The sequence below is a fragment of the Bos javanicus genome, chromosome 6, assembly GCF_032452875.1.
Source record: "Bos javanicus breed banteng chromosome 6, ARS-OSU_banteng_1.0, whole genome shotgun sequence".
In the NCBI taxonomy this organism is placed as follows: Eukaryota; Metazoa; Chordata; class Mammalia; order Artiodactyla; family Bovidae; genus Bos; species Bos javanicus.
The window spans coordinates 86403499-86422547 of record NC_083873.1 but is presented as its reverse complement, the minus strand read 5'-3'; the positions used below and the strand labels follow the sequence as shown (position 1 = coordinate 86422547).

Here is a 19049-nt window from a genome sequence, read left to right as displayed (position 1 = left end):
TTTTTTAGAAAGGTGAAATGGCAATACTGAGGCCAACAAACACGCAGAACTAGCACAGCCTGGGGCAGTGTCACAAGCAAGCACATTAGTATTTCTGCAGGAAATGAATGGATATTCAAATTAAACAGAATCAATCAAGACTATAAATAGCCTCAAGTAAATTTAGGTCATATTTCAGCACCAAATAAGTTCAGGCAAACTTATGAAAAACGCTTTCAGAGCTTTTACTGGATTTTATGATTGTGGATCTGTACGTGTTGAATACTCAGAAAGTGTCTCATACAGAAAAAGCACAATTCTATTATTTTACAATGAATTTGTGTTAAAATACATCATATACAGACATCTTTGCATATATGATTTTCAAGTATAATCCTCTGAAAATATAATGTGCCACAGATTTATATTGTGTAGGCTTATAGATTTGTAAGAACCTATTTTTCTAATAATCATGATATTTTTCTATATAGACTTGGACTATTCTTATTTTAGCCTGCATTTCTTTAACCAAAAACTACATTTGTCAACTAATAAAAGTCTATCTTATTAAGAAGAATATAAAGAACCTCCAAGATCTATGCAAAGAAGAGCTCAGGAAAGTGAATTTCTAGGTAGAAATGGGTGGTGGGTACAAGGGGTCTCTCTGACTTTCCCTTGGCATGTCTCATCTAGAGCACTTTTCTGCTCCATCCAGACTTACTCTGTTTTGTTTCTAAAACAACACTTAAAATCATGAGTGCCAGAGTGATAGAATCAGTTTAAAAGAGACAGCCCTGCTCCCTGGAAGGTAACAGGTATGTGTTCTCTTTTTAAAGTTGTTCCCCACTTTACCTTGGCATGCTCAGAATTGTACTGTAATAAAGAATGCATACCACAATATTCTTTTATAACCCCCAAAGAATTTATAAAAGATTTCTTTAAAAAATTGTGCCCTCTGGAATACGTTCAACTTGTTAAAACAACAACAACAAAAGCATCTAATATATGAATCAAAGAGGTGGGAGGCAGCAGAGCCAACTCCTGTCTCTTTCCCAGAACATTTCCTTTTTTGAGGAGTAGCAGTTTGTTGCCTCGAGTATGTTTCACCTGATCTAAAAAGCTATATTACCTTGAATTTTTGTCATAATACATATTCACAGATTGCAAAGAAGAGTAATATAGAGCCTCACTGGTTGATACAGAAGATAAGGTCTGGATTAAATTTTGCTCTCGATAAAGCATAGTTCAGAGCTGTGGAGATCAGAATTGTGCCAGACGTGCACTCTAAATGTCAAGTGGTAAACGGCTGCTTCCAAAGTTACGCTAGCTACTCAGTTCTCACTCAGAACACTGACTCACAAGGAAAGGGGTATGGATTGTCACAGGGTTGCTGCTATGAGACCAACGCAACATCAGGACCACCACTCCACTTGAAACACTTGGATTAATTGGCTAAAAATGCTGCTCCTAACAGACTCTATCACCTTATTTTTAAGATCCATTTGAATGAAGACATACTTTAAGTCAAGAGACAAGAGACAGGCTGCAACTGTACAAAGGCCCTGAATTTTCAAGGAAGCATAGCTTATTTCCTGGCTAAACGAGCAGACTAATTCACTTGAATTAAATATTTAATTTAGTCATACTGTAAGACAGTTGCTCCTATGGTACATGGTAACTCAATGATGATGCAGTGTGTCTGGGGAAAGAGGCCCTGGCTTTGATGTTGGCTATTCCTTTTCTCTCTCAACGATGGAGCGGGCGGGGTAGGGCTGCAGCTCCCTCCCTCCTGAGAAGCGCTGGAATAGCTACAAAGTGCCTCTCCACTGTTTATGTATCCATGCTTGTGAGATCTCTCTTCTTGACATATTCTCTCTTCAGTATTATTACTATGGAGTCTGTAGTATAGACAACTGAGTTACAGCCTAGTTTAGAGACAAGTTACACTGTCTCCTTGAGGCTAGGTGTGTTTTCTTTTTTCTTTTTATTTTATTGAGGGTATAACTGCTTTACAATGTTGTGTTAGTTTCTGCTATACGATGAAGTGAATCAGCTATATGCATACATCTACCCCCTCCCTCTTGGGTCTCCCTCCACCCCACTCAATTCAGGTCACCACAGAGCACTGAGCTCCCTGTGCTATACAAAAGGATTCCACTCATATATATGAGTCAATATATGTTTTTCTCTTTCTGACTTACTTCACTCTGTGTGACACACTCTTAAGTCCATCCAGGTCTCTACAAATGACCCAATATCGTTCCTTTTTATGGGTGAGTAATAGTCCATTGTGTGTGTATGTATATATACACACAGACATATATATATACACACACACAACATCTCCTTTATCCATTATCTGTTGATGGACATTTAAGGTGCTTCCATGGTGTCTTTGATTTAGAGTGTTACTTTTTGAAAGTTTATTACAGTTTCTTGAGGGGAAATCCTTCCTGAAACCCAATCACTGATCACAAATAACTCTTTGAAGTACTGTTGTGAACATAATTGTTACTTAAGAGTACCTGTACTTAGTGTATCATAGGTAATAAATATCAACTTTACATTTACAAGAAACCAACGCATACCCTGTATTTTGATTTGGCTACAGACTGGAGTCCTCTAAGTATTTGCCATACTTATTTAAAGGAGATAGAGAAGACTGGATTGAAAAAAAATAAATAAACTAATTATTAAACATAGAGAAATAACATAAGTCAATGTTAAGTAAACCAAGGACAAATTTAGCAATTGAGGCTCTGTTAAACTAACAGTAATTGGGTTGGTAACATAATAATAAATATTAGCAAAGGAGCTATCAAGCTAACTTATCAAGCTAACAAAAAAAAAAGCTAAGAGGTCCTGTTAGAATTAACCAGTAAGTTAGGCCAAGGTCTATTTTATTCCCAAAGTATAGTTAAAAAAAAAAACAAAAAAAACTATTAGCAGGGAAATACAAACAATCCTGGAAAAAGTAAAATTAAGTTATTGTGATACTGTGATTTATAATAATAAATATCCTGGAACCAAATATTTGGTTTTAATTTCCAGTTCCTGACACAGGCTCCTGAAATCTTATAAACTCCTAAGTGATAAGAACACTAGAAACATCTTTTGTTCTAATGAGATTACTCTGGGGGTCTCTCAAATGGGAGTTGGTTCCCATAATTAATAGTTTGGAATTATCAGCACCCCACTCCCACTTCTCTGGAGAGACAAGAGGGGCTGAAAATGGAGTTAATAATGGGTCTTATCCATATGAGGAAGCCTCCTTAAAATCCCAATAGTATGGGGTTCGAAAACTTTCAGGTTGGTGAACATATTCATGAACCAGGAGGGTGACGTACATCAACTAGAAAGGGACAGAAGCTTCTGTGCTCTGGGCCTTCCAGACCTCACTCTACGTGTCTCTTCATCTGGCTGTACGTTTGTATCCTCCAACACATCCTTTCATAAACTGGCAACATAAGTAAAGGTTTCCCTGAGTTGTATGAGCTGTTTAGCAAATAACTGAATTCAAGAGAGAGAAGGTCATGGGAACCTCCGATTTGTAGCCCAGTCAGCTAGAAATGGTGGGTAACCTGGGGACCTGTCACTTGCAGCCAAAGTCTGTGTGTGGTGGGGGTCAGGGAGTAGTCTTGAGGATCTGAGCCCTTGACCTGTGGGATCTGATGCTATCTCCAGGGGAACGGAGTTAGAAATGAGTTAAACTGTGGGACACCCTGCTCTTGTTAAAGAATTGCTGCTATTGGAAAAAATCCCACATATTTGGTGATAAGAAGTGTCAGAAATGAAGAGTTTTTGTGGACCTCAACTGGGTAGCTGCTGTCCAGAGAACAGGACACGGTGACATTCTCAGATAAGACAGAGTACATATCAGAAATATCCTAACTTTTACACCTCTAGAAGAAAGAAAAAAGAAGCCCCAGCAGCCTTTTTAACCCCAGAAAGTAAATGCTAGCAATCTTAGAGAAGCATGGAATTTCTCAGTGTACAATCAGAAGTAAAACTCATCCTCTTCTGCATAGAAAATTGTCACTAGCTTAAAGAAAACAGAAAAACAGATAAAATGTTATGTAGTTTACAGCTACTGAATCAACTATCCTAAAAAACCACACTGTTTCCTTGGAGAGTTGAGATTTTAATCAGTGTGAGAAACCACAACCAACTACAGCAGTCACAGACAAAAATGAGTTGCAAGGAGGTAGCCAATGGGAACATTCATGATACCATGGCATTAAAGTTTTGTAATGTTTATGGCAGCTTGGAAATGTGTATAAGAAATTAAAATACATTACTATTTGAGCCAGAAATTCCACTTCTAAAAATGAAAATTGTTCAAGTCAGAAACACAATGATATACCAAGAATGTTTGTGGTAGCCTAATTTACCTAAAATAACCTAAATGCTTGTAATAAGGGCATAAAGAATTTATGGCACATCCAAACAACTAAGGCATTAAAGGAGGTGGTACAGATTTGCATCTACTGATATAGTTGTAGGCAGGTCACACAACTCAGGTATACACACAACTTATAAGATTGTGTGAATTTGTAAATGAACTCCATGTATATATACTGAAAAAGAGAATCTGGTTACTAAATCCTACTAGTGGTTATTGATAGGTACTAGAATTGTAGATGAATTCTGTTTTATATTTTTTACTTTTCTGTATTTTGTGACCTTTTAAATGTGAATATATTATTTTTTAACTAGAAAAATCAAGTTGTTTTCACTAAAATATTACATAGTAATACTAAATGTATTTTCTAGAAGAACCCCATTAATTTTAATACACTGATTTAATTTTAATTATGGGGGAAAATATTTACTTAAAGGGTATTTCACAATAAGTCTGTTTCACTGTCCCTCTACACAAGTATTTCTAAGCTCATCAAATTCTTCTATTTGTTCTCTGACAAAGTTCAAATAGGAAAAACTGCAAGGGAAATAATTTAATATTTACTTCCCTGTACTGAAGAGCACTTCATAGCAATCCAAGGGACTGGTGGGAGCTGGAACAATCACAATGGAAAATCGTGCCCCATTATACTCTCTACCTTCCCCAAAAGGGGCACAACCAAAAAACCCCAAATAATACAGAACCAGAGTGAAGAGGGGGCTTCCCTGGTGGCTCAGTTGTAAAGAATCTCCTGCCAAGGAGATGAGGGTTCAATCCCAGGGTTGGCAAGATCCCCTGGAGAAGGAAATGGCAACCCACTCTAGTATTCTTGCCTGGGAAATCCCATGGACAGAGGAGCCTGGCAGGCTACAATCCAAGGGGTCGCAAAAGAGTCAGATACTACTGAGCGACTAAACAAATAAAGAGCAGAGAATACTGTGGGTTCCCTCAAATGACAGCCATGCTCTCTTCCCAGTCAGGTCTCACAGGTGCCCAGGCCTGGGAATCCAAAAACTTGAATTCCTGAGCTCCATCACTGAGTACTAGTTACATAATCTGGTATAGCATTTACCTCTGGAAAATGATACACAACGTCTGTGATTACCTTAAGACACAGGACGTTCTGGCACTGGAAGCTGATGAGCCACAGAAGAGTTATTAATGATGTGAACTACAAAGAAAGGCACACATTAAAAGCTCCATCCAAAAAAGGTCCAGAAGAAGCTCACCAACATAGAGCAAAGACAGTAGAAACGCACCGTGATTAATGACCGTGCACTAAAGCAGATGCCAGTGACAGGAGTAACAAGGAGCTGGGAAGAAACTGAAAGTAGACCTGAAGAAAGCTAATTTTAGGGAGAGCAGCTTAGAGGCAGCACAGAGCTGTTCTAGTGCTTCATTTGTGGATTGGGGTGCAAAGAGAACCCTCCTGATATTTCTTCCCGATTCAGGACTCTATAAAATCCCAGAGGCAAGTGGGTAAAACTTACCGTACAAGGGAGACAAGCCAGGCTATTTCCAGATCAGAGTAACAAGGAATGAACCTTGTCCAGAAAACTTTGCCTGGCAGGCTTCTGAGATGGCAATAGAATCTATAATCTATTCACTGTGAGAATTTCACAAAGACTGCCCTGTACACGTGTAATCACAACTCAGAGAACCTGACCATGTAAACTTGAGGCTAACCGGTTGGTAGCAACAAATGTTCCAGTACTCTCACTGAGAGCAGATTACAAAAGGAGGCGTGCCAAAGGAAAGAACAGTAACATGATTCTATAAAATAGACAATCCTACTCACTGCAGCCCTGAAATTAAAAGACACTCCTTGCTCCTTGGAAGAAAAGCTATGAGCAACCTAGACAGCGTATTAAAAAGCAGAGACATTACTTTGCCAACAAAGGTCTGTCTAGTTAAAGCTATGGTTTTTCCAGTAGTCATGTATGGATGTGAGAGCTGGGACTACAAAGAAAGCTGAGCACTGAAGAATTGATGCTTTTGAACTGTAGCATTGGAGAAGACTCTTTAGAGTCCCTTGGACTGCAAGGAGATCAAGCCAGTCAATTCTAAAGGAAGTCCTGAATATTCTTTGGAGGGACTGATGCTGAAGCTGAAACTCCAATACTTTGGCCACCTGATGCGAAGAACTGGCTCATTGGAAAAGACCCTGATGCTGGGAAAAATTGAAGGGGGGAGAAAAAGGGGATGACAGAGGATGAGATGGTTGGATGGCATCATCGACTCAATGGAAATGAGTTTGACTAAGTTCTGGGAGTTGGTGATGGATAGGGAAGCCTGGCACCCCACTCCAGTATTCTTGCCTGGAAAATCCCATGGACGGAGGAGTCTGGTAGGCTGCAGTCCATGGGGTCACTAAGAATGGACACGACTGAGCAGCTTCACTTTCACTTTTCACTTTTGTGCATTGGAAAAGGAAATGGCAACCCACTCCAGTGTTCTTGCCTGGAGAATCCCAGGGTCGGGGGAGCCTGGTGGGCTGCCGTCCATGGAGTCGCACAGAGTTAGACACAACTGAAGCCACTTAGCAGCAGCAGCAGCAGGGAAGCCTGGCATGCTGCAGTCCATGGGGTCACAAACAGTCGGACACGACTGAGCAACTGAACTGAACTGACCCACTCAGGTTTTATTTTCTGAGCATAGGATAGGCGTAAATTAAATGCTGTACTGAATGCACCCAAGTCTAGACACTGTGGGCCACACGTGCACTGTATGCAGCGTATAGTTAGCTTGGAAAACAAAGTATGCCAAAAAGTAATGTTTTTTGGCCTGTTACCTGGAAAAACTCAAAATGTCTAACTAGAAATATTAAAAAATTATACTGGATGTTGGATCTAAAGCAGTAGTCCTGCTTTTAGAGCTATGGTTCCTGTTCGTGGATGTGGGAAAGTCTGTCATGGAAGATACTTAACTCTGAGGTAGACAGATGGATGAGTACATCCATACATTAGAGCTTTCATAAAGCTTTTTTCTTTAAAGAGAAAACAACACAGTATCCTGATTATAGTAATATATCCTCTTATAGGATATTAGGGGGCAACAGGATGAGATGGTTGCATCATTGACTCAATAGCATCATTGACTCAATGGACATGAGTTTGAGCAAGCTCTGGGAGATAGCGAAGGACAGGGAAGCCTGACGTGCGGCAGTCCATGGGGTCACAATGAGTCAGACACAACTAAGCGACTGAACAATAACAAGAATATTTGGAAGACATAAAGAAGTATGAAGAATATAAAAATCCTCTGTTGTTCCACTCTCCAGAGAAGACCACTTTTTAACATTTTTGGTACATTTCCTTTCACTTGGGTGTACATGTATCTATATTTAAATCAATTTGTGATCACACTGTATATGTGGCTTGGGAGACAGCTTTTAAAGCCTTACTATACTTTAAACAATACCCTAGACCACTAAATATTCTTCCACAACATCAGTATCAATGTTTGTGGTACTGATGCTCTACAATTTATTCAATAATTTTCCTGTTAGGTTATTTAAGTTATACTTAAAGTTTTGCTACTATAAATCATAATACTGTGATGCTTATACATAGTTGTATATTTTGCCCATATCTGATTATTTCATTGCAATAAATGTCTGGTATAACCATTGGAACTTAATTTTTGAGGCACCTGATTCACACTGATAAAGCGATTTTCAAAAAAGCTGTGCCAATAAATATTCTACCTGAATTTTCCTATATTTTCATCAGCACTGAATAGTATTCACAGATATGTTCAACAAAAAATTATCTGTTATACTAAACTTCTATTTTCAAAATAAAATACAATGAGTCTGAATTATGAGCTAAGTGTTTTCAAAAAAAATTTTAAATATCCAGAAACCATAGTTGTGTGTAATGGAAGGTAAGGTACTACAACAGTCTTCTCTTTTAAAAGTGATCATTTTCTGGGGACTATGGGGTATTTCTGTGTGTCTGCTCAGATGCTCAGTCATGTCTGACTCTTGGCAACCCCATGGATTGTAGCCTGCCAGGCTCCTCTGTCCCTGGGATTCTCTGAAAATTTTAGAGTGCGTTGCCATTTCCTCCTCCAGGGGATCTTCCCCATCCAAGGATGGAACCCGAGTCTGTTAGGTCTCCTGCATTGGCAGGTGGATTCTACCACTAGTACCATATGGGCATTGAGTTCACCTAAAGTGTATTAGATGGCTACCATAAATAGTATATACAGTAATATGAGGCCTTCTTAAGGGTACAAAAGAAAAGTTTTGCCCTAAAGAACTTTCTGTATAATTTTATAAAAGTATGAATCACATAGGCTAAAATAAATCATCAGAGAATGATTTCAAGTGTATTCAATCAAGTGATGGAGACAGAACCCAATGATTCAGGAGATGAAGGATACTGGACTTGTTAAAGAAGGTTCATGGATGAAGGGAGTCAGAGGTCCTTTCTGGTTTCTAATTTAATGTCAGTAAGAAGAATTTAAAGCAGAAATAGTATTAACAACAAGAATAACCGTTTTTTCAGTGAAGTACAGAATCACAGCCTGGTTGAAATACGCAAGTATTGAAAAGGAGTTTGAAAAAACCTTTTGATAAGTAAAATTATCCAAAAGGAGGGCACGGGAATAGTTGGCTAAAGAATAAGAATTCAACATAGTTATTGTTTCTGACAATCCATAATCACGAACATTACTGCTACCATAAATAGCTTTCCATGTCACCTTGCACCTTCATTTGAGAAACATTTAAAATTTGGCACATAAAGGAGCCACCTGCCCACCAAGTCAGTCTCAGCAGTGCATTATTTTTATTGTTTGACAGCATCTGTACAATCATATAAATATTTTCACAGACTTTATAAAATGGAAAGAGGAAAAAAAACAAACAAGGGGATAAAATGCTAAGGTATCCAATTTAACTGATGGCAATTGCCAAGTATGCCCCAAATGGCATGCTTCTGGCCACATTTGGGTGCTCCCTGGACATAAGCTGGCCAATGCCATGTTCCACTGTGTATAAAACGGATGGAAATATGTCACCAGAGACTGGGAAGAAGACGTCCCTTACTATGTGTGGGTCTATTGCTGAACTTACACTCACTGAATTCTGGTATAGGAAAGTTGCATGTAGGTTGGATCCAGGCTGCCTGAAAGACTCCTAGTTCCACCACTTACTACATCTCTGTCAATCTGTAAAATGGGGATGACAGTACCTAGGCTCAGTGGGTTTTTGTACATATTAAATGAGGTAATACATATATATATTACTTAGAGGAAACAGTTCCTGGCACAAAGTAGCTGCTCAATAAAAGACAGCATCTCTTCCTACACCACTGTCGCCATCACTTTTTCAAGAATATTCTACATTCAATATAAAGACTGTCTGAAACAGACTCTTGTACAAGAATGAAAAGTTTATTTTCATGAGGACTTACTTGGCAATTCTATAAAGAATGAATCAGTATAATAGGAAGAGAAATGGCTTGGAGAAAAGCTGAAAATAGGTGTGGGAATCTGAATGTGACACAGTTAGATCCTGGTAGTTGTGGAAATGAAAAGGGAAGACAAAAGTAAGTCTTTGTGGTGGAAAAGAGCACCTGTCTCTCTTTTATGCCCTAACACATATGGTACTATTTGTTTAATCATAATAGAAAACTATGATAGCTGGATGCCTTAAATCCAGTTTATATAATTTCATATACACACACACACACAAATGCAGAAAAGATAATTTATATATAGCCAAGTGATGCTTTGGATATCATTAACATATGTTTACTTATGAAAATAACTGAAGCCTTGATTTTTCATCAACTTCAGTTACAGCGGTTTCATTTAAGAATCTTTGAGCTTCACATGGTTTATAATTTTCTTAGTAGAAAATACATGTTCATCATAAAAAATATAAGGGAAGGTTCACACATAAATATGTGAAAATAGAAAGCCTTCTCACAAACTTGCATGTTACTGGTATTCAATATTAGGAGTAATGATTATTTTATTTTTCTGTTAATTGGGAGAAATTCTTATTTAAGTCTTATTCAAGAGGGCTATTAAAATTCACATATTATATGATGATTTAATATATACTTATTTTATTAAAGTATGGAAATAAACACACACACTAATGAACTTATTCACTATTAAAACACTTCAGATTTTACTGTTAAAAAATAACATTATACACAATCAGAAAAGAAGAAATATACTATTTCTTCACTAACCCTAACATTTTGTCCCTGGTAGAGCATGTAGTTTTATTAGTATTTTTTCTCAAAGAAGTGAAAACTTACTGGAAAGAAAATTTGGAGAGACTGAAAATCTTTCAGCTCTGGTATCCGGATCTCAGCAAATGCTGTCTCCTACCCATTCCCCACCCCTAATGTCCCTTGCCTCCAGTTTATAACCAGATTAACTCTTGCACATCCTTTAGGTCTTAGTTCAAACATGACTTACTTCAACTGGAAAATTTCCCTGGACCTTCCTAATAAAACATGTTTGGCTCTATACCATAGCACTCATGCATGGATGCTCAGGCATGTCCGACTCTTTGTGACCCTATGGACTGTAGCTCTTCCGTCTCCTCTGCCCAGGGAATTTTCCTGGCAAGAATACTGGAGTGGGTTGCCATTTCCTCATCCAGGGGATCTTCCCAGCCCAGGAATTAAAACCGCATTTCCTGTGTTGGCAGGCAGATTGTTTAGCGCTGAGCCACCTGGGAAGCCATTTTATCAATACTTGTTGAACTACCCCACCTCTTGCTTGTCAATAAGCTCAGAAAATACAGAGGAGCAGGCTTGGGCACTGTGCTATACCTCAGGACCTAGCATAGCGTGGAGCATAAATTATAGGTGGGACACTTAAGTGTGTGCTGAATGAAGGGCCGAGGGTCTGATCTTATGATTAAAATTATGCATGTTTTTCTAAACATTTATTTTCTTTGGGGGTTCTAATGGTTCCTAAGGTTTTTTCTTCCCCAGGAAAAATAAAGTACACATAAAAAATTTTATATATCAGTTTTTGGATCATCTTCCCAGGTTTAGAAGCCCGGCACTAGACTGTAGCAAGTTGATGCTATGAAGTTTCTTGGTCAACAGCCATTTGGCTTCCCCTGCCAAAATGCCCACTGGGTCAAGCACTTTTTTCATTAAAACATATGCAGTTCCCAGGCAGAATGGGGTTTTACTCTTGTGCAATGATATTAATGAGTAAAAATACATTAGGAAATGTCAATGGAGTTATCTCAGAACCAGACACTTTCAGCAGTCACCAAAAAACAAACACTTTCTATTTCATCTTCCGGGGATTATTTTCCTTGCTTATTATATCAGCAGATTATCCCCTACTATATGGGAAAACCTGATATGAAATCTACACCAATACTGTCCCTTGGGAAGTATGGTCACTATGGATTAGAAGTCCATGTCCAGTTCCTATGAAACATGATTGTCCTTTAGCAACCAAGTAGTTCACACTTGTTTTACAGCAGCCTCTGACATTGTTGTTTCATCTTTTTTCCTTGACTGTGAATTCACTCAGGGCAAAGGCCATTATTTCTTAGTCTCTAGAACTGGATTTTGCATCAAGGGATGCTCAATAAATATTTCTGATCAACTGACAGACCAAACACACGTAGTACAGTAGTACAGGATCCTTACATGTAGTACAGTACCGTTACTACAATCACAGATGTTACATACAAGCTAGCTCCTTATATATTACTGTGTAAGTGCCAGATACTCTAAATGCACACTAAAGCAAAATGTGACTACCAGGGGAAAACTGGACACTTATGCAGTAACAGCGTGTCTGAAGTCAGTCATCACACACAGTTTTCTATAACCAAAGTTCTCTGTAACTTGAAAATCAAAGGCTTGACCAGAGGTTCTCTTCTTAATGTGTCTGCTGCTGTATCATTTCTTTGTAGTCTGCCTCTTACTATCTGTATTTGAAAAAGGTATTTTCTAAGTCAAAAAATAATTCAAATCTTAAGAGTTACCTTTGTAACCAAATGGCCTATTTTACTGTACTAAACTGATCTATTCACTTCTCAATGTCGGATTCCTCTTCTTTAAAAGAAAGTTAATGGGAAAACAAGTATTTCTTAATAACCGACTTTTGTTTTTAACCAATTATTTTCCTGTTTGCAAAGGCCCAAGAAAGGACAATGCTGAAATGTGAATTTAAGCTACTAACCACCTTTAGTCTGTCCAGCAAACAAGCTTAGACTTGTTTAAGCTTGTGGTAGTTTTAAGCTTGGAATAGTTTAAGCTTGGAATAGTCTAGCTTAGACTATTCCAAAAGGTTAAATACAAAAACAGAAACAAAACTAGAAATACATACTAAAAAGGCAAGAGATTTAACAATGGGGCTTACAACTGTTGAAGCTCAAACCATTGTTTCATGAATAACTATTACACAAATAACTAACATTTATAGGGTACAGAGGATGAGATGGCTGGATGGCATCATCAACTCGATGGATGTGAGTTTGAGTAAACTCCGGGAGTTGGTGATGGACAGGAAGGCCTGGCATGCTGCAATTCATGGGGTCGCAAAGAGTCGGACATGACTGAGCGACTGAACTGAACTGAACTTACATTAAATATCTTGCTTAATGCTCCTAACTTACTATCGTGACTACCATTCCTAACAACTTACTATAGTCCAGCCCAGAATCTCACTGTGTGCTGCTTGAAATGTCCCTTCCACTCCCCACCCACAACAGTATCTGCCTGTGATCCTCTAGTTATCACACAAGGTGGAGTCTAGTCCAAGTGTCACTTCCTGGATGAAGCCTTTCCTGAACCTTCTTGCAATCAAATATTTGGACATTTGTTCCAGGTTTTTACAAAAGTGTACTAAAAGAAATGAGAGACAGCTGATCTCCTTGACCACCAATAAGTACTAAACTAATGAAGTGAGTTTTTATTCCCATGTATTTAAGAATTAAGGTGGGCTGAAACTCTGGGTCTGGTCTACACTGTGGCCAGCAGAGTGAAGACAAGAGCTGTTTTCAGAAAACACAAGTTGGAAACCTCAAAGCTTCTACCAATGAGGCCACAATGAGATTATCGTCTTAAGAAGATACATGACGTTTTTGCCCGTTTTCTCTCATGGGAGTCGGGAGCCCCAACGCAGAATTTGTACAGTCAGATGTCCTTCCTTGTGTCTACGAATCAACTGGGAAGTGTTCTGTGAACACTCGCTGTGTCTGGGCACCGAGTGCTCCATTTTTTGTCAACACAGTAGGGTTCCTGTTATCACTGGTCCAGCAATCACCACTTAAAGGTTAATAGCTAAATTAAACTTAACAACTGTCTCTAGCATTAATATTAAGGCAGACATTTCTTGGGTTGAAGTCACTGTTTAGACATCCAGAGTTAGCCAGTAGAATAAAATCCCTGTCTTTTATTTACCTGGCTTCCTAGATCACTAAACCTATGGATGTTTTCTTGGGCCTGGACTTTCTTTTATTACTTCTAGGACTAATAATTTGAAATTGTTGCTTCATTTACCCAGCTGAAGGCAGAATTCCAAAATTCATGCCAGCCTTTCTCTATTTTCCTCCACCTCTTCTCCAGCTGATTCTAAGGTGTTGGAAACTTTCTATTTGTCTGTTTCCCCTAACCCAAGGATGTGTCACTTGAGCTTAGGTTGCAGCCCTCATATGTTTCCATCACAGATTTCTCCATAGAGAATTCAAACAGCACCACTACAAATGCTTACGTGAACCAAGCAGCTCACTTTTGCTTACTCACAGGTATCTTGCTCAAAAAACAAATAGGTATGCAAACGATTGTTGCTGTTGTTCAGCCGCTAAGTAGAGTCCGACTCTTCCTGATCCCCACAAGACTGTACCCCACCAGGCGCCTCTGTCTACGGGGTTTCCCAGGCAAGGATACAGGAGTGGGTTGCCATTTCCTTCTCCAGGGGATCTTCCCGACCCAAAAAATGAACCTGTGTCTCTTGCATTGGCAGGCGGATTCTTTACCACTGAGCCACCTGGGAAGCCCATTCAAATGATTAAATTTGTTCAAAATTAGAGACAATGACACACTACATTTTATAATTAAGGGAATATATGATACTGTGTGACTTTCAAAATAAGTATTTTAAAAACCAAATATGCAGACTGAGGCATCCGCTGAAAAGACTTCTTGGTAGCATTCTCAAAATGTACTTTTATTCCCTAAAGATTTTTAAAGCTCGAGAGGCTGTTCTAAACAGTACTGGCATTGTATGTGCCTCCAGCTGATGTCTCCTGACTGCCATGCAGCACATTCTGAAACAGAGCCAAAGGAAGCTGTCCAACAGACAAACCAATTGTTAAAGGGTGCAAAGGGCCTTAGAAACTACTTAAACATTGCCCTTAAAGACACACCCAAATGACTGCTTTGTGCTTCGATGTTAACCCTCTCTAAAAGCGGCTAACTGGGAAAATAAAATCCTTTTCAGAAACAAAGAGTGAAATCTGAGTCATGATAAGATTGCAATGCTTGGTCAAGGGCAAGGAATCACTTTTTCTAACCCAACTGCTAGGTGCAATTCACCTTGTGCCTCTGTCCTGCAGTATGCCTAAACACTGGGCAGATTTTATGTAAAATTTATTCTCATATGTGAGCATTTCTTTCTTCATTATTTTAAGGGTAGAGAACAAACACTAGTTAAGAGGCCAGTACACAAAGGTACAAAACAATGTGATTCAAATTAATTTTCTTCCTTATGGTATTAAGTTCACAAAATTTAGGGGTAGAAGATAAAAGCCTCTCAGAATTTAGAAAAGGTTCTGGGAGAAAGTCACAAGTCAAGAGACTACAAAGGTCTCAAAGGGACTGAGAGTGGAGATTTCACATGGGTCAACAGTTACCACAAACAACTTATAAAAAGCAATGCCCAATCGGTTCCATAGGTAGGAATTACCTTATCAATCATGCTTAACCTTTTAAGGTACTATGCTTTTTTGAGACCATATTCATTAAATAAGCACTGAACGTAAAACTGCTTTCTCATCTAACCTTACAACCTATATTATCTTAAAGAAAGAATGTCTGACCATGTATTTTCTAGATACCACAGCCTGTTTAACATTATATCCTGATGATAGGATACCCTTCGTGAGTGCTTCAACTATATCACGTACGCTCCTATAATTAATTAGTCATGCAATTTTACCTTCCTCTATTAAAAACAACTATAATTTCTATAATATGTTAGCATCTAATCAGAATTAACAGCTTTTCCATTGGTTGATTAGGGTCAGATGTGATAAGTGATCTCAAATGTTCTTTACAGCCTTCAAGACAAAGAACTCTAAGCAAGCACCAGCATCTTTTGAAAGGATACCTCAGAGGGCAGGGAAAAAATCTTTTCCCCCAGTAAAGTAGAGAAGGGGAGCTGGTGGTAGGTTTAAGGATGAAAGGTTTTCAGGGCCATTAGCTAGTTTAGAGTATGGGTTCTTCCTGCCTCTCCCTGACCCTCCCAGCCTGATTAACAATGAGGATGCTGGTGAGATACTGGAGGACGGGTTCTGACCATACCTTCATGGGTAGGCTCTGGGTCAGGTGTAAGTGAGATGTCATCCAGCTCTCGCAGGCAGAGCCATTCTCCATCCATAGACACTCGGAATTTGCAAAGGTAGATGGTCTCCATGGCAGCCTGTGTGATCTTGTCAGTGGTGGGGGTTGGCATGTCGGTTGGAGGCGTCAGAGCAGACATGATGACTCAGCTGGGACCACAACACACACACACACACACACACCCCAAACAAAAATAAATAACCCCCAAATCCGAAGCTCTGAAACAAAGCTCTCAAGAAAAGAGGCAGGTGAGGGTTTAAAAAAAAAAAAAAAAAGACGGAAAAATACCTATGCTTTAAGCACCAAGTGTTCAAGATAAATAATTCTATGCTATGTTTTCTCAGAGGCAGTTCCTACCACATAGCAAAATAAGATGATGCTTATCTTCTTCCAGCTTCTCTCCTATTATCTTCCCTTCCCTACCCCCTTCTTTTTCAGCTGAGGCAGAGGCTTGAAATCCTGCACAGCCGATGCTACCTTAGTTGGCTTTAAAAAAACTGGCCTCTGTATGAGTAAGTGAAAAATCCTCCTTCTTTTTACAGAAAAAAAAAATACAAAAGAAAAAAATGAACAAAAAATAAACCAATATTTTCTGTTTAGCTTAAAAAAAAAAGTCCTGAATTGCAGAAATCACTTCCAGGATCTGCTCAGAGGAGCCGGGATGCTGAGTTCTAATAGGATTGGTTGTGCGCAGTAAGCAGGGTGTTGACCAAAATGGCTGACTAATGAACTGAACTGAAAATTCAAGCTCATGTGACCAGCTGCTCTGAACGTAGGGCGAGCAATTCCCAGGATGCTTTATAGATGCTGCTGATGCAGGGAGAGCAATTAGGCTGCCTGCTCTCATCGTGCACAACCCACTTCCAGACTCTGCTAGTCAAACTGTGATCAGACATAACACAATGCACGTATTCTCATCAATTCCCCTTGCTGTAGGATAAAAGGGCTGGGAAACAGGAGGACAATTAATACTGGGTAACGCTGCACAGCAAAAATGGTAAAAGAGGTAGTTGGATTAATTTAACAAGCACACAATTCACTTCTTTTATCCTTATATACTTAGCTATCAAAATTCTTTGCTCTGCTAAAGGTGGTGTTTTAAGAAAAACTAAAGCAAATTTTTGATTTAAATACACTTTCAGGCATTCATAATTTCCTTCTCCAAAATACAAAGACTTAATTTTTCAGATTGGACAGAAGTGCAGGAAAAAATAAAACAACCTAGAAGTTAAATCCTTCCTGATTTATGGCAGTCCCTCCTTCACTTCTGACACTGCTGTATTCACCGAGTTTCTACATTAGCTTGTTTCTAATAAGAGGATAAAACTACGCTACATCTTAAAATTTCTCCCACCCTGGAACATCCTAAGTGCACATTATCATATTCTCTCTATTTTGCATATTTTATTTTTCTATCTTTTGGCCACACCACAAGGCATGTAGGGTCTTATTTCCCTGATCAGGGATTGATCTGTGCCCCATGCACTGGGAGTGTGGAGTTCTAACCACTGGACCACTAGGGAAGTCCTATCATATTATCTTAAACCAATCAACCAGTTTACCCCTCTACATATCTATATTATCCAATGAGGCCTTTGTGCTTTGGAAGTGAAAACTCAGGTACTTGTTTTCTGAGCTACAAAAATAACAAAGAGATAAGGGATGACAGAGATTTTCTTTGAAAATGCTTTGGATGGTTGCAAACAATTTTTTTTTTCTTTTGCTGAAGGGTCTGGTTTTAAAGAGGAACATAAAACTTCAAGAAATATGTCCCAAGATGATTTATTCTATTTTAGGATTTCTTATGATTATTCTGTTCTAGGATTTCTTATGAGAGGGATATCTAACAACTGAAAGAAAAATTTCTTCTTGAGTATTATTAAAATGTCATAAATGTTACATATATATAAATAACTGAATCACTCTGTTGTATATCTGAAAGTAATAGAACATTGCAATTCAACTATATTTCAACAACAACAAAAATTCTTTAAAAAGTAAATGAAAAGGAAAGCTGTATTGGAATAAAGTGTTTACAACAAATACAAAAAAATTTGTAAATGCCTCCACCCAAATTTGAGATTGCGCTCAAAGGAAAAAATACTAAGGACCAGATTCTGTAGGTAAACAGGCATTTTCACATTGTTAGAGGGAAGGCAAACTGGCAAAATGTAAGAATGCATATATGAATATACTTATTTATAATCAGGAAGAAAATCAGTAAGTTATAAGGAAAACAAAATATTCCAGGTAGGTTTATTCTTTTCTGTTTAAATCTCTTCCAACATTACCTCTATATTTGGACCAGACCTATTCCTTCATTCATTCAGTAAATATTCACCAAGAGTACTCCACATGCCAGGCACTCGGCATGGAGCAGTAAGATCAGAACACTTTTTTTTTTAAGATCACTTTTTCAAGGAAGCAAACTGCAGCCATGAAATTAAAAGACCCTTGCTCTTAGGAAAGGAAAGCTATGACAAATCTGTGAGAGTTAAAGTCGCATCCAACTCTGTATAGTCCATGGAATCCTCAGGCCAGAATACTGGAGTGGGTAGCTTTTCCCTTCTCCAGGGGATCCTCCCAGCATAGGGATCGAACCCAGGTCTCCCGCATTGCAGGCGGATACTTTACCAGCTGAGCCACAAGTGACAAACCTAGATAGCTTTTTAAAAAGCAGAGACATCACTTTGCTGACAAAAGTCCAGCTAGTCAAAGCTATGGTTTTTTCCAGGAGTCATGTATATCACATCTGTAGATGTGAGAGTTGAACCATAAAGAAGGCTGAGTACCAACAAATTGCGGTGCTGGAAGACTCTTAAGAGTCCCTTGGATTGTAAGGACATCAAACCAGTCAATTCAAAAAAATCAACCCTGAATATTCATTGCAAGGACTGATGTTGAAGCTGAAGCTCCAATACTTGGGCTACCTGATGAGAAGAGCCAACTCGTTGGGAAAGACCCTGATGCTGGGCAAGATTGAAGGCAAATGGAAAAGCGGGCGGCTGAGGATGAGATGGTTAGATACTATTACTGACTCAATGGACATGAATTTCAGCAAACTCCAGGAGATAGTGGAAGACAGTGGAGCCTGGCATGCTGCA

General features: G+C 38.7%; 1 protein-coding gene across 15 annotated transcripts in view; it reads right to left on the bottom strand.

Moving 5' to 3' along the window:
• Positions 1–19049, bottom strand: part of RUFY3 (RUN and FYVE domain containing 3) — a 92837-nt gene that overhangs the window by 56320 nt on the left and 17468 nt on the right. For 2 of the 15 annotated variants that reach the window (XM_061420402.1, XM_061420413.1), the window contains exon 1: positions 15907–17884. The exons of 10 other annotated variants lie outside the window; for them this stretch is intronic. In XM_061420402.1, coding sequence (XP_061276386.1) covers positions 15907–16084 — 178 coding nt within the window. In that variant the 5' untranslated portion in view covers positions 16085–17884. Of the gene's footprint in view, positions 1–15906; positions 18370–19049 lie in introns of those variants that run through there. 3 more of the 15 variants (XM_061420407.1, XM_061420412.1, XM_061420405.1) reach the window with 3 other exon arrangements.